At 38.3% G+C, this 17,504-nt stretch overlaps 1 protein-coding gene and 1 long non-coding RNA gene across 2 annotated transcripts; one reads left to right on the top strand and one right to left on the bottom strand.

The window, feature by feature from the left end:
* The first annotated feature begins 525 nt into the window (after window positions 1-525).
* On the top strand, window positions 526-5,006 carry LOC309505372 (uncharacterized protein). Its single transcript, XM_082178733.1, has 15 exons — window positions 526-943; window positions 1,367-1,468; window positions 1,556-1,627; window positions 1,756-1,836; window positions 1,919-2,014; window positions 2,147-2,468; window positions 2,641-2,926; window positions 3,049-3,072; window positions 3,148-3,357; window positions 3,438-3,529; window positions 3,672-3,776; window positions 3,903-4,017; window positions 4,102-4,183; window positions 4,413-4,577; window positions 4,669-5,006. Exons 1-15 carry the CDS (start codon window positions 735-737, stop codon window positions 4,943-4,945), a joined length of 2,238 nt encoding a protein of 745 aa, XP_082034859.1. The 5' UTR covers window positions 526-734; the 3' UTR covers window positions 4,946-5,006.
* A 113-nt stretch (window positions 5,007-5,119) lies between these two features.
* LOC309507159 lies at window positions 5,120-6,545 on the bottom strand. Its single transcript, XR_014209055.1, has 3 exons — window positions 6,318-6,545; window positions 5,724-5,900; window positions 5,120-5,636 (listed from the first exon to the last, which is right to left on the bottom strand). It is a non-coding gene; the product is annotated as an uncharacterized lncRNA (long non-coding RNA).
* Window positions 6,546-17,504: the final 10,959 nt, after the last annotated feature.

The raw sequence follows: 17,504 nt of genomic DNA, 5'->3' as shown, positions 1-17,504 counted from the left end.
ATTGAAAAGCGCGTCTGAGTGAAGGCTGTGCGCGAGCCAGAAACAAACATAGTATCCGCGCCGCTGATCGCTCGGCAACGAGCACTTTGATCAGTTGATTTAAAAAAACAACACATTTCAGCGCTAGATCGACTCTTATTTAAAAAACGAATGAAATGAATGCTCTGCTGGTTAACTGGAGATGTTTTGTTTGTTTGTATTGGTACATTCGTGCCGCGAGATGTTTCAAAAGTGGTGGGGACATGTCCTACCCGCAAATTACGCCTATGCGTATGCATGTCCAGGGGCGTCGCTATAGTAGTGCAAAAGATCCACCAAGCATTTGTGCTTAGGGCACCCAAATGGCTAGCGCCGGCCCTGTCACTATATTTTAATGTCGTTTTTCTAATCCTATCACCAACTAAACTAAGAGACTAAGAGAGCCTTTAAATAACTGTAGGTGCTTAAAGGAGAACTTGGTAACTTTTTTAACTTAATAAAACTGTCTAGAAATCATTTGGATGGTTAAACAACCTGTTCTGGTGATATTGGTGACTTTTCCAGCTCCCCCCAGCGTTCCCAGGCGGAAAACCAACCTTGCAACTTCTGTACTACCGTCCCGGTAAGATATAAATTGGAAGTCTCGTGAGACGCGAGAACGAGAACGAGAATAAGCGCGAAACACGAATTGCTTTACGGCAATTCGACATAAACACACACGCCCCCCTCAATACTAGCTAGTACAAACGACGATCATGGCGACGATGGATCACTCTCGTTTACCAGCGAAACGACAAAAAAGACGTTTATCGTCGGAGGAGCTGAAGGAGAGGAAAAAACTTGCTGACCGTGCGAGGGACCGCACGAGAGTTAATATTGGTCGAGCGTTCAATGAGTGGCGAGAGCTAAAGGATAGTGAACAATGCAAAACAGATGCTGACCTGGCGTTTCTACTAATGCAATTGTAAGTAACTCTTTGTTTTCTTTATTCATTATTCTTGTTAGTGTTTATAAATGTATTCAATTCATCTGTGGTAAAGTTACTTAGCTGACTGGCTAGCGAGACAATGTTAGATTGTTAACTGCTGTATTAGGTTGCTGCTATAACCAGTTATAAGTGGCAAACTTGACAGGCAACTATTGTCATATATGCATTTTACATCGGGACTTATAGTGCTACATAATAACCTAGGCTAATAACCAAGATCTGTCTCTGCATTTGTGTTTTAGCATAAATCAAAAATACCTGTCTGCTAACTAGAGTATATCAAATCATTTTATTTTGTAATGTATTAGCATTAGTCATCAATGTTTGTTCATTTTTACGTTGTGTAGAAAATTTACACATTGTGTAAAGGTGTCGCCTGTATTCTCGATTTTGTTGTAGCTACAAGCGATGGCAAGCGACAACGTCCACGCCACGCAAGGGACAATCCAGACCACCACAACCAGTGGTGTCCAGTATAGGTGAGGAGTCGGATCGTGACCTGTACGTTTTTTCTTCCAAAGCAGTATTATTTTAGACAATGTCGATATTGCAGAAATTGATTGATGGTTTGTTTATTTTTTCAATCAGAGAAATGAATGCTAATGAGATTGGTGTTCAAACGCTGGTTAGAGAGGGAGAAATTGAGGTTTTAGAATCCAGGTGAGCTTGCCTTGCACCTCATGCTGTGTTGTACCGTATTTGTATTTGATTTGGGTTGATATGTTTCTTTTCTGTTTACTTTCCACCTGTTTATGTAGTTGGTCATGTGTTTATTGTTATGCTTGCAGCATGCATTCCCTGGATATCAGTAAACATGAAGAACAAGATTCACCAGATGAAGAGGCAGTGAATGATTTGAGGAATACATAGTAAGTAATGTATATTGTGTATCATATAGATCCACTGATTTATACAATATTTCAAAGGTGTTTATACATGTTTAATTTACAGCATTGTCATGGATGATTTTTGGGGTCACCCAAGTAATATGGACTTGGAAGATGGGGACAGCTCCGATGAGGATTTTGTCCCATCTCTTCATTTGAGGTAAAATCATTTGTTTAATTTGTAGTAGTAAACAAGGTGGTGGCCTGATCGTACAACTGATTAAATTATTTAACGTTTAATAATATTTTGATGTGCTGTTCAATGCATACATATTTTGCCTCTTTTACACAGAACTGTTGGTGCCAAAACGGACAAGCTTCCGGAAATCAGTGTGGACGAAGCTGTGTTTGATTTTGTAGTAGCAGATAACGCTGTAGAGGAATCAGAATCAGAATCTGTTCCAGACCAACAGAGGATAACTACGGAGGAAGACCTAGTTGGTAAATGTGCCAATATTACTTATAATGACAATCTCCTTCAACTTGCTCGGCACCTGAAACTACCCATCAAGAAGTGCCAACACATGGACAGGCTGTCTGGTGTTCCATGCCCTGGTGTTGCACCATTTCAGGTCACTCTGAAACCTCGGGGGACTGGAGCAGTTTTGGAATGGGTAAGATGTTGCTGGCAAATGTGAATGTACATGTAATTTAGATCCCAATCAATTGTAGCCATTAAATATGGAAAGTCTTGCATTGGCACGGCATATGTGGTCGTTCATAACTGTTGGATGCATGTTTTTTCCGGTTAATTAATAATGATACATTTTTTTCCCTTTACATTAGTTATGCCCCTTCAGACACAGCCAGTGGAAGTGGAACTCGCAGCCAACGTTAAAGTTTGGCATGCAGGGTGGTGACTTCATGCTGTCCACAAATATATTATTGTCTGGCAACAACTACAGAAAAATAGCTCTGCTTTTAAAGTTCATGGCTATGGGGATGGTTACAGAGTCAACCTACTATCGGATCCAAGATGCATACTGCATAGAGCCTGTTCAAGAATTCTGGGACAACATCAAGGCCAAAGTCATGGAGCGTATGCGTCAAAAGGACCATATTGTTGTTTTAGGTGAGGCATACTTTTGTGTCTTTGCCAACTTCAATTCATTACTTAGAAATTCATTTTTAGCCACGACTTATATTCAACGTGTGATTTATAATGCCTTTTATTCTATTGTCTTTGGGCTGTAGGAGATGGCCGGATGGACTCTCCTGGTAAGTTTTGAGTGCATATGTTTAATTTCAGGGATTAGGACATTTCATTTGCTGACAGCTGTGCTTATGCTTCAGGACACTGTGCTCAGTATTGCACGTACACTACTATTGAGCAAGACTCCAGAGACATTATACACATCGTTTCTGTCGACAAAAGGGAGACTAGTCGCAACTCGGTGATCATGGAGAAGGAGTGCTTCATTCGCACCATGGATGCTCTGCTCCCAAATGTAAAAATAAAAGAAGTGGTTACTGATGCTCACCCACAAATCACCGCATTACTCAGTAAGCAGAATTTATGTGCTATATTATTTGAAGTCTTTACTTCAATATTGTAATTGTCAATTATTATTTTTTATTCGCAGATCCTGAACGTGGACGATACAAATCATGGGGATTACAGCATTCTCTTGACATTTGGCATGCTGCTAAAAGTCTAAGCAAAAGGCTTCGAAAGGTATGTTTTCATCCACACTATCATACTGGCAGGGTTCTCAACAATGCCATATTAATCAACGTTTTACCTGTAACATCATGGCAAGAGAAGAGTTTGTTCAAATATTTATATTGACACTGCTATTGATGTGCATGGCACTCAGGCTGGAGCAAAGAAAGGGCAAAAACTAATTCACTCCTGGTCCCGTGACATCGTCAATCACTTTTGGTACTGCAGCAAACAGGCCTCCACAGAGGAGGAATTCAAGGTATGTTTAAGATTATAGTTTTTTTAATGTAAACAATTTATACGTTATGTGTCAATTTGTTTGATTGTTTTATGTATTGTACATTTTTTTTTCTTTTTTTTTCTTTTTTTTCTTATATTCTTGCAGTTGATGTGGGTTGGTGTGATGCATCATGTCTGCAATGAACATTTTTGGGCAACCGGTTGCTGTCAGCATGAGCTACTGGAGGAAGGCACCCAAGACAAGCCTTGGATGGAGCAAGGTGATCAAATTAGAAATAGAACTGAAAAAAATGTATACCCTACCTGACTGCACTTATTACACTCATAATATGATGCGTTTACAGGTTCAGCAGCTCACCGGGCCCTGGCTGCAATTGTTTTTGATAAGAGATGGCTGAACCAGGTGAAGAAGTTCCTAAACTTCAGGTAATCATCTGCTCTAATTTTTTTCATTTGCAATGTTTTTAATTGTGCACTCAAGCTACAGTCATTTATTTACTTATCTAATTCGATATTGGACATACTGAAGGGGAGGTCCCTATTTCATTTGGACGTAAGGAAAGGGTTGCAGTAGATTTGTAGATGTGTGGTGAGTACATAAGATAATTTAACTCAATTAATTAATCAATTATTCTGCCACAAATTTGATTTACAGGACAACATCAGATTTGGAGAGTTTCCAAAATCACATCCTGCTCTACGCATCTAAGCGCATGTCGTACACCCCATTTATATACAAGACCAGGACACTGCTGGCTGCAATTGATTATAATCTGCACAATCGACGCATGCCAGCACGCAACAAGGATGGCCACAAAATGTAAGTACTAACTATAAGAAATTTTTACACGGTTTTATATATATATACATTTTTTAACTGAGCCTAGTAAAAAAATGCCATTGTTTTACAGGTACAAAAGAACGTACAATAAAAAATCAAAAAACTGGTCTGTGTATACAGTGAAGGAGAAAAAGGATTACAAGTACATCCCTGACCTCCAGAAGGCCATTCTTGGTAGGAGACTGAAGAGTGGGACCGGCCTTCCCCGCAAGACCATTCTAAGAGAAGATGATCCAAGGCGACTTGGTTTGGTGTCCTCTGCACAGCCACCACCACCCACGTCAGAGCTCGTCCAAAAACATGTGTCACGAGGTGACACAGCGCCCACAAACCCACAAGAGGACTGACACTATTCCCTCTTACAAATTGCAACAATGTAAATTGTTTAAATTATGGAAACTTTTTTATTTATTATATATTTTATTATACAAATAAACACGTTAAATAAATACTGTCTCTTTTCAAATGTACAATAAAATATTCTTATTTTTAAATAACTATTTACAATGAAGGAGGTTAAATTCTTTCAATTTAAACATGACGTGTTACCCTAAATCCTGTGTAGTGACCCCTTGGGTCCGGAAAGGTGTCTCTAATTTTCCAAACACAACAGCTTGGGATGACGACCCTATTCCCTATTCCAAGGCGGCCATGCTGCCACAGTACAAACTGGCGGTAGGCTGAATGTCTGTACTGTCGCTGCTCCTCCCCTGGCTCCTGGTGATCATTTAGGGCAAAAATGTCATTCCAAGCTCCACGGGCCAGTCGCAACACCCCCTCGTCTAATACATAGTATGCCATGTATGCCATGTTGCTGATACAGTGCTCGTGGGTTTGGCGACAGCAGACCTTTTCGACATCTGTTGCCATATCACGACAATGGCCACAAACGCACCAGTGAAGTCCTTCTGGGTCTGGGTCTGGTTGTTGTGTTACCTCCATTAAAGACAAGATGTCAAACATCAACCCAGGTAGTCTTGTAACTACTTTTTCAAGAAGTACGTCCTTCTGGCCAGGCTCCAGAAACTTAATTTTCTCCTACAACACATTATTTATGTTATTACATACATATATCTTCAGCAAAAAACTAACAGTAAGAATAATGTTGTCTGATCACAAACAAACCTTTGTCTCGTGTGTCCGTTTCTCCTGCAGTTCCCTCAGCCTGCTCTGGACATCAGGTTCTAGGTCCTTATGTCTTGTGACCCTCCTAGGTGCCCTCGTCCTTGGAGGTTTAGTGTTCCTTCTGGTTCCTATAGCCTGAGGGGTGAATTCGGACGAGGCCGAAGTCGAAGTTGAATCCTGTAATATTATCATTCGATGAAAAAGTTTAATATACCGTAGAAAGCTAATATAAAACACTAACATTTGATTTTGTAGTCAAGGAAAATTGTGAGCAATTGGTTTATACTTACGGTAGGTCGACTAACTCCATTTAGATCTATAATTGTTTAATAATAACAGGTAAAACATTCCTTATAAACTATAATTTTTTTTTACTTTATAAAATAATGCAACTTAAGCATTTTCTTCATGATGATAAGCTAAACTTTGCAATAACAGTTCCATTGGGGGTAGGTTACACTATAAATAATATAATTACTAGCTGTAATACTTTCTTGCTTTATCCACACAACCCCTGTTACGGTTTATGTTTGATAACAGAATACAAAATGTACATGTCAATGTTCTATGATGTGTGTATGAAGTATTACCCACCTCAGTAGACATGACTCCACACGATACAGTTGGCTCACTCCGATCATAACAAACGCACATGAGCAGCGGTAGATAGGGGGAGGAGGCCGCCGCAAGTGAGTTTTTCACGACAGTGTTGTGAAATATACTCCCCACAGCTGTAGGGGGAGCTCGTGGGGAAAATATGCGACAACAAAAGGGAAAATCAGCGAAGAAGTGACTAGAGTTCGCTAAAGTTACCAAGTTCTCCTTTAACAGGTTTTTTGTATGGTAATGGTGCCATATAGCACCTTAACCACCCCAAAGAACCGCTAAAGAACCGCTGAAGAACCAAACTGGGCTTAACAGGTTCTTTAAATGGTAGTGGTGCTATATAGCACCTTAACCACCGCAAAGAACCCCTGAAGAACCGCTGAAGAACCATTTTTTTTTAGTGTGTATATATGAATCACAGTTTAAGTAAGATTATTTTCATCCTACTAAGAGGAACGACGTGAAGTTGATCGTTTAGTCACTGGCTTGATTTACTGATGCATAAATAGTATTGAATGATTTTGAGAGAAAGATTATCTGTCTGAACTTGAACAATTACACATCAGAAATTCACATAACCCACCGGTTCTTCAGAGGCTCGGATGAAGGAACTAAAAAATACTTTTGTGTTCATTTGTACATCCAAACACTGAACAACTACCATGGTTCGCTCGTTTGCAAGCCATGATGTCTCTCGAGGAAGAACCAATATCGCTCTCGCACAGTCGTAGCTAATTTTCTCATGGGCGGGCCAAATTCTCTTTGCGGGCAAAGCAGAGGAAGGGGAGGTAACCTTTCCCCTTATGACGACATAAGGGGAAGATTCCAGATTCGCCCGTCTGAGCTTTCATTTTCTCAAAGGCGAAGCTGGATACCCAGGGCTTGGTTTACACCTATCACAATTTCTAACCACTGGGGGACCATAGGCAGGCTATGGGAACTCATATTAATGTTAAAAAAAACTCATAAAGTGAAATTTTCATGCCATGGGACCTGTAAAGATTAGAGTTATTTGAATTTCTTTGATAACATTTTATTTCTACTTCCATACATTTAAATTCCAATTATGTATACTGTTTGCTACCTCAATTCAAATTCGATTCAAAATTTATTAAAAAAATTCAAATAAAATAAAATTCTGAGTCCACCACCCAGGTATTAGCATGCTCGTCTCTTCCAAAGTGTCCTCTTTTTTTCTGCTAGGCATTGAAGCCTGACCTCTCTCTGACCACACACATTCAGATTAGAGAGGTCCTGGATAGGACACCCCGCTGAGGCCTGACTGCTTGCAGATAGTGTGTATAATCGGGTTGGCAAAGAAATGTTATCACTGGGGCATGGCTACTGTCCTTGCCCTTGACAACCTTCTGGAGGAACCCCTCTGACAGAGGATGGGGAGAGGACCAAATCTGGCAGCAAAGAGTAAGAAAGGCACAAGAACCGGTGTGCCAATCCTGCTCACTTGGCTTCCTGGCTTGAGTGATGAAGTGGGCGATTGTTCCTGACAAAGACGGATGGCAAACTTAAAGCAAGTTTTCTTGGAGCAAATTGATGACTTGTGTACCAATCCATCTAAGAAAAGGTTAATAAGGCTGGTACTCAAGAGCGATTATAGTTTATGGCCTCTATCAAAACAGAACAGCACCAGTATAATAACATCCATCCCATAATGCTGGTATTACGTACATCAAGAAACTAAATATTGAAATACTTGCATTAGTTAATTATGTGGTTAGGACTTAGAAGAACATGCTTAATGTTTAAGCTTGGAGCTATTTGAAAGTCTCCTTGCCTTGCTCTTTTCTAGCTCCAGCTCAGTTCAACCGATCAGTGTAGCACTTGAAGCTAATCACATTGCTAATGAATTATGCACTGAGCTCAAGGCTTTTACATCGAGTTAGAGAGGGCAGGCTGGCAGAGAGGCAATTCATCTGGCATGAATCAACAGACAAGCAGCAGGAAAGGAAGAGGCGAAGAGCACTGAGTTTGACAGAGGGCCCTCAACTTCTTCCATTACATTAATGTCTTTTGCGACATGCACCGCACACATTCTTGCCTTTCCATCTACTTATCCAACAGGACCAAGATAGAGGAATATTTCAGCTCTCAGATAGCACCCGCCACCATCATATGTCCTGCTTGACATATTGTTTCCGCAAACAGCTGTAATGAAATGTGCGCCGCAGCTGCTCTCTTAGTATTGCACGTTGATGCAGGCTCTGCGATTTGGCATTGGGAAAATAGTCAGGCTTATAAAGGTTGATGACCTCTTATGCTGTAAAAAAAAAAAAAAAGAAGTCATTTTAAAGTGACAGCCATGAAATTTCAGCTCAAATAGCAGAGGCAGCTTATGAAATGCCTGGATGGATGTAATCAGATGGAGGTCATGGTGTTCGTCCTTCTTATAGATCATATACAGTATATGTGGTGCAGAAGCTGTGTAGCTCTTTACACTAAACAATCTAGTAAGCTTTGGAAAAGTTTGCTTTTTACGCTATAAGGGTCATTCTACAAAGCATGTGCCACTTGTTTCCCATAAATACATGTATAAAAATGACTTTTACAGTATGTTAGACATTTTTCTAAATGCTGCAACAATTATTTAATTTAATTTAATTTAATTTAATTTAATTTAATTTAATTTAATTTAATTTCATTTCTTTTCTTTTCTTTTCTTTTTTATTTCTAAGAAGCAACTTTTAGTTCCACAACCATCACAAATGTGTGCAATTTATAGTTAATTACAAATATCATTTGGAAAATTGTCAACCATAATTATGTGCCAGCAGATATAGAAATTATTTATAATTGGTACATTTAGCTGGAGTTGGCACATACCAATTTAATAACACTTAAACACTTTCTTTTTTATATCTTATAGAATTTTTTAAATCTTACAAACATTTACTTTAAAAATCACCTCATCAAACCAGAAAGGTACTGTTTTATAGAATGACCCAAAAGCTCCTTTGACTTTTCAGGCATTCCCATCCAGATGCAATACTTGTGATAAAACACAGCGGCGCACAGAGAAGATAAACAGCGGAACATATTCATCAACCCTTCCTTCTGCGTCCGTGACCTAACTTTCAAAAATGTCCCTAGTGTTAAAAATAGACATGACACACAAGCAGTCCGTATATCAACATCAGTGAAATGACAACGAAGACCTCTACTCGCAGACCACCACTGCAGGGATTTGAAAGTGCATCTTTATCACTGTCTCAGCTTGTTGTGCCTGGCGGCTGCGAGCAGGTTAGTTGTCACCCTGATGAGCTATCTGAGTAATGTGCTGATCGAAAGAAATGGGACCGCACTGTCAGCCACTGCAGCCAGTATCCTGCATCCAATGGCTTTTTCAATGTAACAGATGGGGACTGGGAAATGTGACTGCTCTTTGGATGGCAGTGAGGAGATATTGCCCACACAGGCTGGGCCAGTGTTATTTCCCTGCTGGCCTTCTCCACTGATATGGGACCTTGCTTCTACCTAGACCCCTTGCATTATGAGATATGAATTTTTAATTACTTTTGGACCCATTTTGGACCTAGAAATAGTGTAGAATGTTCAATATTTCTAAAGTTTTAAAACCCTTTTTTTGTATTTTATTTTATCTTATTTTTATGTTATATTTTAGATTTAGTTTATTCTTTCATCATGAAGGGTGTATTTTTGGCCTGTCCCCAGTCGTATTATTATTATTATTATTATTATTTTAGTGTAGAATGTCTGTTCACGTTAAAATAATTTTTCTGTTAAAATTATATTTTGAATCCCAGATTTTCATTGGACTCATATTGAAACCCACTGGTTATGTGGACAACATAGAAGTTAAATGGATAGTTCACAAAAAATAAATAAAAATAAACTGTTATTATTTAACCCATAAATGCATGAATGTTTTTGCCAATAATTATTACATATTCGGGTCTTTAGCGACCCAGATCTCAATCTAACATGGATGGTTCGCTAACTTTCGCAATGATATAAAACTCTCCTGATATTGCAGTAACAATTGTAGAAGAATAAAATAAAGCATATTTTGTTATCTTTTGGAGCTTGGAAGGGTTCAGTTTGAGCAGATGTTTTATACCATCATCACTGTCTGGCACGGTGATGGTGTCATTATAATACTATAGTTCTTTGCCATAATCCATTTTCTGGACAGGCACAGATGTTGAAATGCTGCAGAATCAATGCTTTCTCTCTTCCTCAGAAGATACTGCAATGCAGAGACAATCTCTGCCCCCCTGCTAAATACTCTCATCTAATGTGAAAACTTTCCCAACTCTTAAGTTTGTTGATCTGCTGATCAAGTCAAGCCCATAGATCAATGGAGATGTAAAATACTGTATTTAAAAGCATTATTGGGCTCCTATAATACCGTTGCTGTGGCTGACAGAAAATCCATGCATTAATTAATATCTGAGGCGCATAGGTTTCTGCATGCTGCTCCAGGCTCCAGCAACCCCCCTCAGGACCATCCCTATCAAACACACAAACAGAGCCATCGATCAGGCAGTTAAATTTTAATTATTCTGTAAACAGACTCATTCATTTTGGGAGTATGCAGCTCTTGTGTGGTTGCAGGCGCTACTGGCCTGTTTACTGCAACAAACAGCAGCTAAATGTGATGGTTTTGATATAGTAAGATTTCATGTTCAATAGCTGTATCTTGCAGGAGAGTGGTTTTAGACGGATAGATCCTTTCTTGTGTTTTATTTATCCCTAGGGCCCTTAAAGTATCAAACTGCTTTTCATTTGTGGAGTTCTCTAAATTTTGCAGAGTTTATGATGTGCAAGTGATAAAAAAACAAACAGAGAAAAGCATAGATGCATATCAAAGTCAAATGTTTTTATGCTCCCAGAAATACATCAGTCTTGGAATAAGAGTACAAGATTTTGGTTTCAGGCACAAGAGCAAATACTGATTCTAAATAGCAGCTAACATGAAAGATGTAATTTAATATAATGGTCTTGTTCATTTGTTTGTCGATTCAAATGTGTCAGGAACAGAGCCGTTTCATAAAGAAGACGTCTGTGTTGTAATAGTATTAGTAGTCTTGTGCCATTCTCACCACAGTCAGTTCGGAAGATTCTGATGCACAGTGCGGAAGTGGCTTAAACCACAATCTGTTTTATTATATGATTACATGGCTCTCTGGAATACTGAATTCTGATTGGTGAGTCACAGCACTCGGAGATCAAATATTTCGTGATATTCCCTGAAAATGTGCGAAATCTGCGTTATTTTAATGTTACTTGTATCACACTGCGGACTCACTTTCTCTTGTTTCATTCAAACGCATCAGTTATTGATTGTCATATAAATGACCACAGAAAACTTCAGTATTAGGCTAATATTAGTGCAATATTGTTGCAGTCTTCATTTGTTTGTTAATTTCAACTTGAATAATATATTTATTTATTTTTTATTTATTTATTCAGTGGTTTTATTTTGCGATAATGTGATAATTAGATAGCTTTCAGCTTCAAACTTACCGTGTCGCAGTCGGCCACAGGGTATCTATGCATTTTTATTACATTTTGACTGGTATTGTGTTTAATGGATAAATGACTATGGATATAAAAATGGACAAATAACAGTCTTTCCAAACAAGATGTAAATTGCCCCTGTCAGAAAAAAAAGAATATAATACCTCACACAAATTTTAAAAGACACATCGTTCCTCTTCACAGACGAATTGTCTAACTGTCTGTGTGTTTCACCTGCTGAATTTAAAATAGGCAGCTTACAGTCAAAATGATAGCAACATGTGGATATGTAATCTGTGAATAACCTAAAAAAGTGTCATTTAATATCCATAACCATGGGTGCATGCAAGTTATGAGGAAATCTTTAAAACAAACCTGAGGCTATGGCTGCTGATGAAATATCTGCAAAATCAAGAGACTAAGAGGGAGACAGAGTGAGAGGGAGAGCAATGCTTTCATTTAGACTGATTCATATATTTAGAGGTGGGTGTGTATGTTCATCGAATACATCAAGCACAGATGGATTGGCTGAGACTTGATTACACCCATTTACTTTCCAGCAAGCTAACGCCTCCTTTTTAAGAAGGAACATTTACACCAATCAGAGGGAGTTTCTCATTTGCAAACTCTTATGATGTGAAATCTAAAGCTATTGTGCAAGGGGTCATCAAGATCTCGTCAGCCACAATTCAACTACTTTTGTGGCATGTTTTTTATCGTCTCTGTCTGTCTGTGTCATTTCCTGATTTCATCATCAGGGGTTTATGGCAGTCCCGAGGCTAAGCGTATAGAAATAATGTCTTTAGCGTTGGTCATAACCAGGGCCAGTTCAGTCCACATAACGAGTTTACTTTTTTTTGTTCAATTTTGAAATGTAACACTTCACTCAAGAATTGATAAACTGGTTTAAATGTAATCGAGAGGTAAAATTTTACTCACACACACACAAGCACACACACACACAATAACCTTATCCCTAAAACCAAGTCTTGACCCTCAAACAGGCCTTTAAAGGGGTCTCAGAAAGTGAGGACCAGCCAAAATGTCCTCACTTTACACTTTTTGATACAACTAAATGAGTCAGAGTGCACAAAAAGGCACACAAAAAGATTAAGAACCTGTGCCAGCATTTTGTCTTTTCAAAGGATTTTGTTATTAATTAGGCCGCATTTCCATCAAATCCAGGGCTTTTAACAGCGCCTGTCAATGAATGGATGACATCATTGGCTAGCTGCTAACAGCTCAATGGACCTAGTGACAGACATTGGCTGAGCAACACAATTAATTTCTCTATGCACACCAGGCGCCATTGGTCTTTTCTTCTTCTTCATCAAAATCTTTATATTCAACTTCTTTTCCGCATCAACAGCCAGACATGGGATAAAATAAAAAGTGCATCAGGTTTTAGAGCGGGGGAGACAGAAAATTGTCCAAAAGCATTTCAGTAATATCCCATTAAACTCAATCACACCTTTCTGGGTGAAATTGCTCAATTTTGCCAAATAATGGTAGAGATATAAACAAGATATTCTTTTTTCAGGTTTATCCAGGCTTTCTATCACAAACATCAAAGATATGTATTTGGACTCTAAAGTGAGCAATTCAATACATATTCTATCGCTGTTCAAAAATTGGCACAATGTACAGATTCTCATAGAATGCATGCAGCACAATGCCAAGTTGTCATTTTCATAATCGTCCCTTTGCTAAGCTCCACCCTCTTACTGTCGCTCGGATAGACTAGCATTACAGTACAGAAGGAATCAAGATTTTCACAAACCGCGTAAAGTGATAACATGATCCTCACATGGGCTGGAATTAAGTGTGACATTACAATGTGATTAAAACTGGAGAGGCAAATCGAGGCAAACGCTTCCTTCCCACATCAGCTGAAAAGAGAAAACCCTCATTTAAAAGTGATTACAAGTGATAAGGTATAAGTGAAGAAATTGCTTCCTAATGTTTCTACAACCAATTTACTTTGAACTCTAGTACTGCCACCTCTTCTATGACCTGAATCAATGAGTCATTTTGACCCAGACACACGTTTTGTGTTTTATGCACTAAAGTACAAAGAAAAATTGTAGCCAATGATTGTGTCTCAGGAACGGGGTAGAAATATTAGAAGACTTTATTTTTTACCTTTGTGCATAAGTCTCAAAATGTGTTTCTGGGTTAAACTGATACAAAAGGATGTAGCAGGTCACATTAATTAATTATAATTACAGTATGTCTTCAATATGAATTTATCTTAGCTCAAATGTAGTTGTCTTTACTGAAGTTCTACAGTATATCCTCTCTGAGTAGCCACAGTAGTGATGTTTTACCGTAATTTTGGAATATTACATTTAAAGTAACCATGCACACAGATATTCTATAGACTTAAATTAGAAAATACCTAAAGCTTGTCTGTTAATATTATGGATGGCAACAGTTGCGAGGGTAGGATTGATCAGAAAAGGCGGGCCTTAAAGGGATAGTTCAGTCAAAATGGAAATTCTGTCATCATTTGCTCATTGTTCCAAACCTGTATGAGTTTCTTTCTTCTGCTGAACACAAAAGATGATATTTTGAAACATTTTTCAAAATATCATCTTTTGTGTTCAGCAGAAGAAAGAAACTCATACAGGTTTAGAACAACTTGATGGTGGGTAAATGATGACAGAATTCCCATTTTTGGTAAAAATGTCCACACTATAACTGTAAATATAATGATAACTTTTAGCATTCATACCAGTGGACAATATCGTTCTGTTTATTATAAGCACACGCTGCAGTTTTGTCGTCTGATGCTTTAAATGCTCAAGCTCTTTAAAGTAGGATGGATTCTGATTGGCTGTCAATATTTTTTATCATTCGTCAGGTGAAGAAAAATCATTCTGAAAGTGATTCAAACTAAATAATTTCTCTGTGCCATTACCGTTAGTTGTGGTGTGGTTATTCTTTTACATTTAGAACATTTTTAGAGCAATATATTTTTCGTTGTATCTATTGTTCTTGGTGTGAATGGGTTCAATTGTAATTTTTCCTTCCAGACTCAAACAGCTGACATGTCATTTAGTTACAAGAGGATGTTACAAGAGGAAGAGTGTAACGTTTAAAAGAACCAATTGCTATCATCAGGCTGTTATTTGTTGAGGCAGTGATATATTTGTCATGCACAGAATCTGGCAGATAGGAAAGTGCTATCTGACACCACAAGCATTTTTATCTACTTTGAGACATGGTTTATATCCTGCAAAGGCTATTAGTTCAGTAGGAGTTTGTGGGGTTAGTGTTGTCGCCGATAAATCATTTCGGTGGAGGCGATGGAGAATGGCTGCACTTTAATCTGGCACTCCCCTGAGTTTTCATTAATGCCCTCCCCAGAGGTCCAAGGGACAACATGACCCGATTGTCCGAGACAGTGTGGAACTGGCAAATTGGCTGATATTTTGCCAAAAAAGGTGATGACAAACAGCCTGGCCCCTCTCCTGATAGCCAGCAGAGAGCTTTAACTCACAATGACAAGTGGACAAACACAGTGGAATGGCTGACACCCAAATCTTTTAGCTTGCATTTCATCCAGACCATCACTGCCTTTTCCACGGTGTGACAAAATAATGAGCATAGAGAAGAATAAAGTTGACATGTTTTTTTGGGATCTGTCATAGTTGGCTATACGTAACAGAATGTATCCGCTGCTTGCAAACAATTTGGCCCTGTTTACACCTTAAATTAGGATCCATCTTTCTTTTTGTGGTGACAAAAATGACAAGAAAGAAAATTGGTACTCCCTTTCTCCTCAATTATAATACTTTTAATAATAACTTTTAATTAATACATTTAACCTCAAATTATCAAGAAGAATTCTCAGTTATTTCATCCCATTATGGAAAATAATTCAAACTATATTAACATAGAAAATGGTTAGAAAATGTAAGTAACTAAAAATGTAGCCTATCTATGTTTTCAACTGAAATATATTTTTATGGTCCAAAACGAATTTTTAAAAAATGTTTAGCATTTATCCAATATCCAGAGATTGGAAATGTATTCTCTTTTTCTTGATCCTTGATGTATATAATATATTTAGTCATTTTAAGGTTTATAACATATTTTCAATCAGATTTTTTTTTCTTTAAGCTGCATTTACATAAATATATATAAATGCAGCTTATATATAAAGTATATAAAGTGTGTGTGTGTATGTATGTATGTATGTGTGTGTGTGTGTGTGTGTGTGTGTGTGTGTGTGTGTGTGTGGATGAAACTTTTGACAGGTGGTATCAAGCAGAACGGCATGCATTGAATAGTCATCAAAAACGTGGACTATTGAACAGCATGCATTGAAACTGTAGTTATAATATTACTCTACAGTTTGAGTATTTGCCAACATGTCGGTCAATTTTAATTTCTGATGATACCCCTGAAAGAAAAACATCTAGGAAGCATTTAATTTTTTATGAGGCCGGGAACGTCCTGGCAGATGTTCTTCATGCACCACAGCGAGAGCAAAGCCGTTTCAAGCTTCCTTGTTCAGAAACAAAAAGACAGCTGGGGGGAAATAACATTGGTGATATAAGCCATCATAGAAAAAACATCACCTCAGCTCTTCTCAGATGATATAAATCAGCAAAACTTCTTCTCACTCGCATCATTACAATAAAGCAGATCCACAGCAGGGGCCGTGTTGTTGTTGTAAAAAGCCTAATAATCAGATCAGTGTGGCCATATAACACTTATTTTATCACACCATTACAGATACAGCAGGATGTCAAGATGATCAGGGACAACAGATTCTTGTCCTCAGGCTTGCATTTTCTTGCTTCTCATTTTTTTGCATGCAAACAAGGATGGCATCAGCGAGACATGGCACCGCATGAATACGTTCACACGTGCAGAAGTCCACTCGTTTCCACAAAGACATCACTATTCCTGAGAGAGCTTCAGTCAGACTCATAAATCTAAATGTCTTGTATTCGTCAGTGATGAGGGTAGTTATTCTTGCTCCTCCAGTGATGATGGCAGACGCGGTGTCCTCGCTCTCCAGACATTTATGACGATATGTATGCACATGCCGCTTCCAGTTAAGAGCACATTACGTGAGTAATAGTTTGATAAATTGCTCTTGTCATGTCACGCTTGTGCTGCACCATGAGCCACTGGCACTCTCTGTGGTAGTTTCTGGAGCCACATCAAGCTCCTACTGTTCTTGGACACCTGGGGATTATGGGAAATGAACTGATTCATAATGTGTGCACTGCTTGAGATAATTTCTTGCTACAAAAGAAGATAATGCGATTAAATTTCCCATGTTACATAACTATGTTTACAACTTAATACCCAATTAATCATATGAATTTATGCAAAGGAAACAGCAGAATTATGTGGAACTGTTTTATGAAATGCATTGCACTTTCTAGATGTTCTTTCTACACCATTAAAAATAAAGGTTCTTTATTTGGCATTGATGATTCCATGAAGAACCTTTATCATCTATGGAACCTTTCCATTGCATAAAAGCTTCAGACTACAGGCAAATCAGATTTGTTTTCAGGCAGACTGCCTGCACTATTAATTGCAAATGAACAAATAAGATGTGTGTCCAGGCATATCTAACCTATCCTCCAAATGTGATTTGAATCTGATAAAAAAAATCAGATTTTTTGCTGTCCAGATTTTCAAATACCCATCTGG

This window comes from Leuciscus leuciscus (assembly GCF_965113295.1).
Source record: "Leuciscus leuciscus genome assembly, chromosome: 9".
Lineage (NCBI taxonomy): Eukaryota > Metazoa > Chordata > Actinopteri > Cypriniformes > Leuciscidae > Leuciscus > Leuciscus leuciscus.
Note: the sequence above shows the minus strand (reverse complement) of the source record. Positions and strands in the feature narration are given on the sequence as shown.

What these genes read in the sequence shown, in the direction of transcription:
- LOC309505372 (XM_082178733.1), top strand. Translation starts at nt 735, where the DNA reads ATGGCGACGATGGATCACTCTCGTTTACCAGCGAAACGACAAAAAAGA. An exon ending in CTGGAGCAGTTTTGGAATGG is followed by an intron (nt 2,469 to 2,640) that starts GTAAGATGTTGC and finishes CCTTTACATTAG; the next exon opens with TTATGCCCCTTCAGACACAG. An exon ending in ACAAATCACCGCATTACTCA is followed by an intron (nt 3,358 to 3,437) that starts GTAAGCAGAATT and finishes TTTTATTCGCAG; the next exon opens with ATCCTGAACGTGGACGATAC.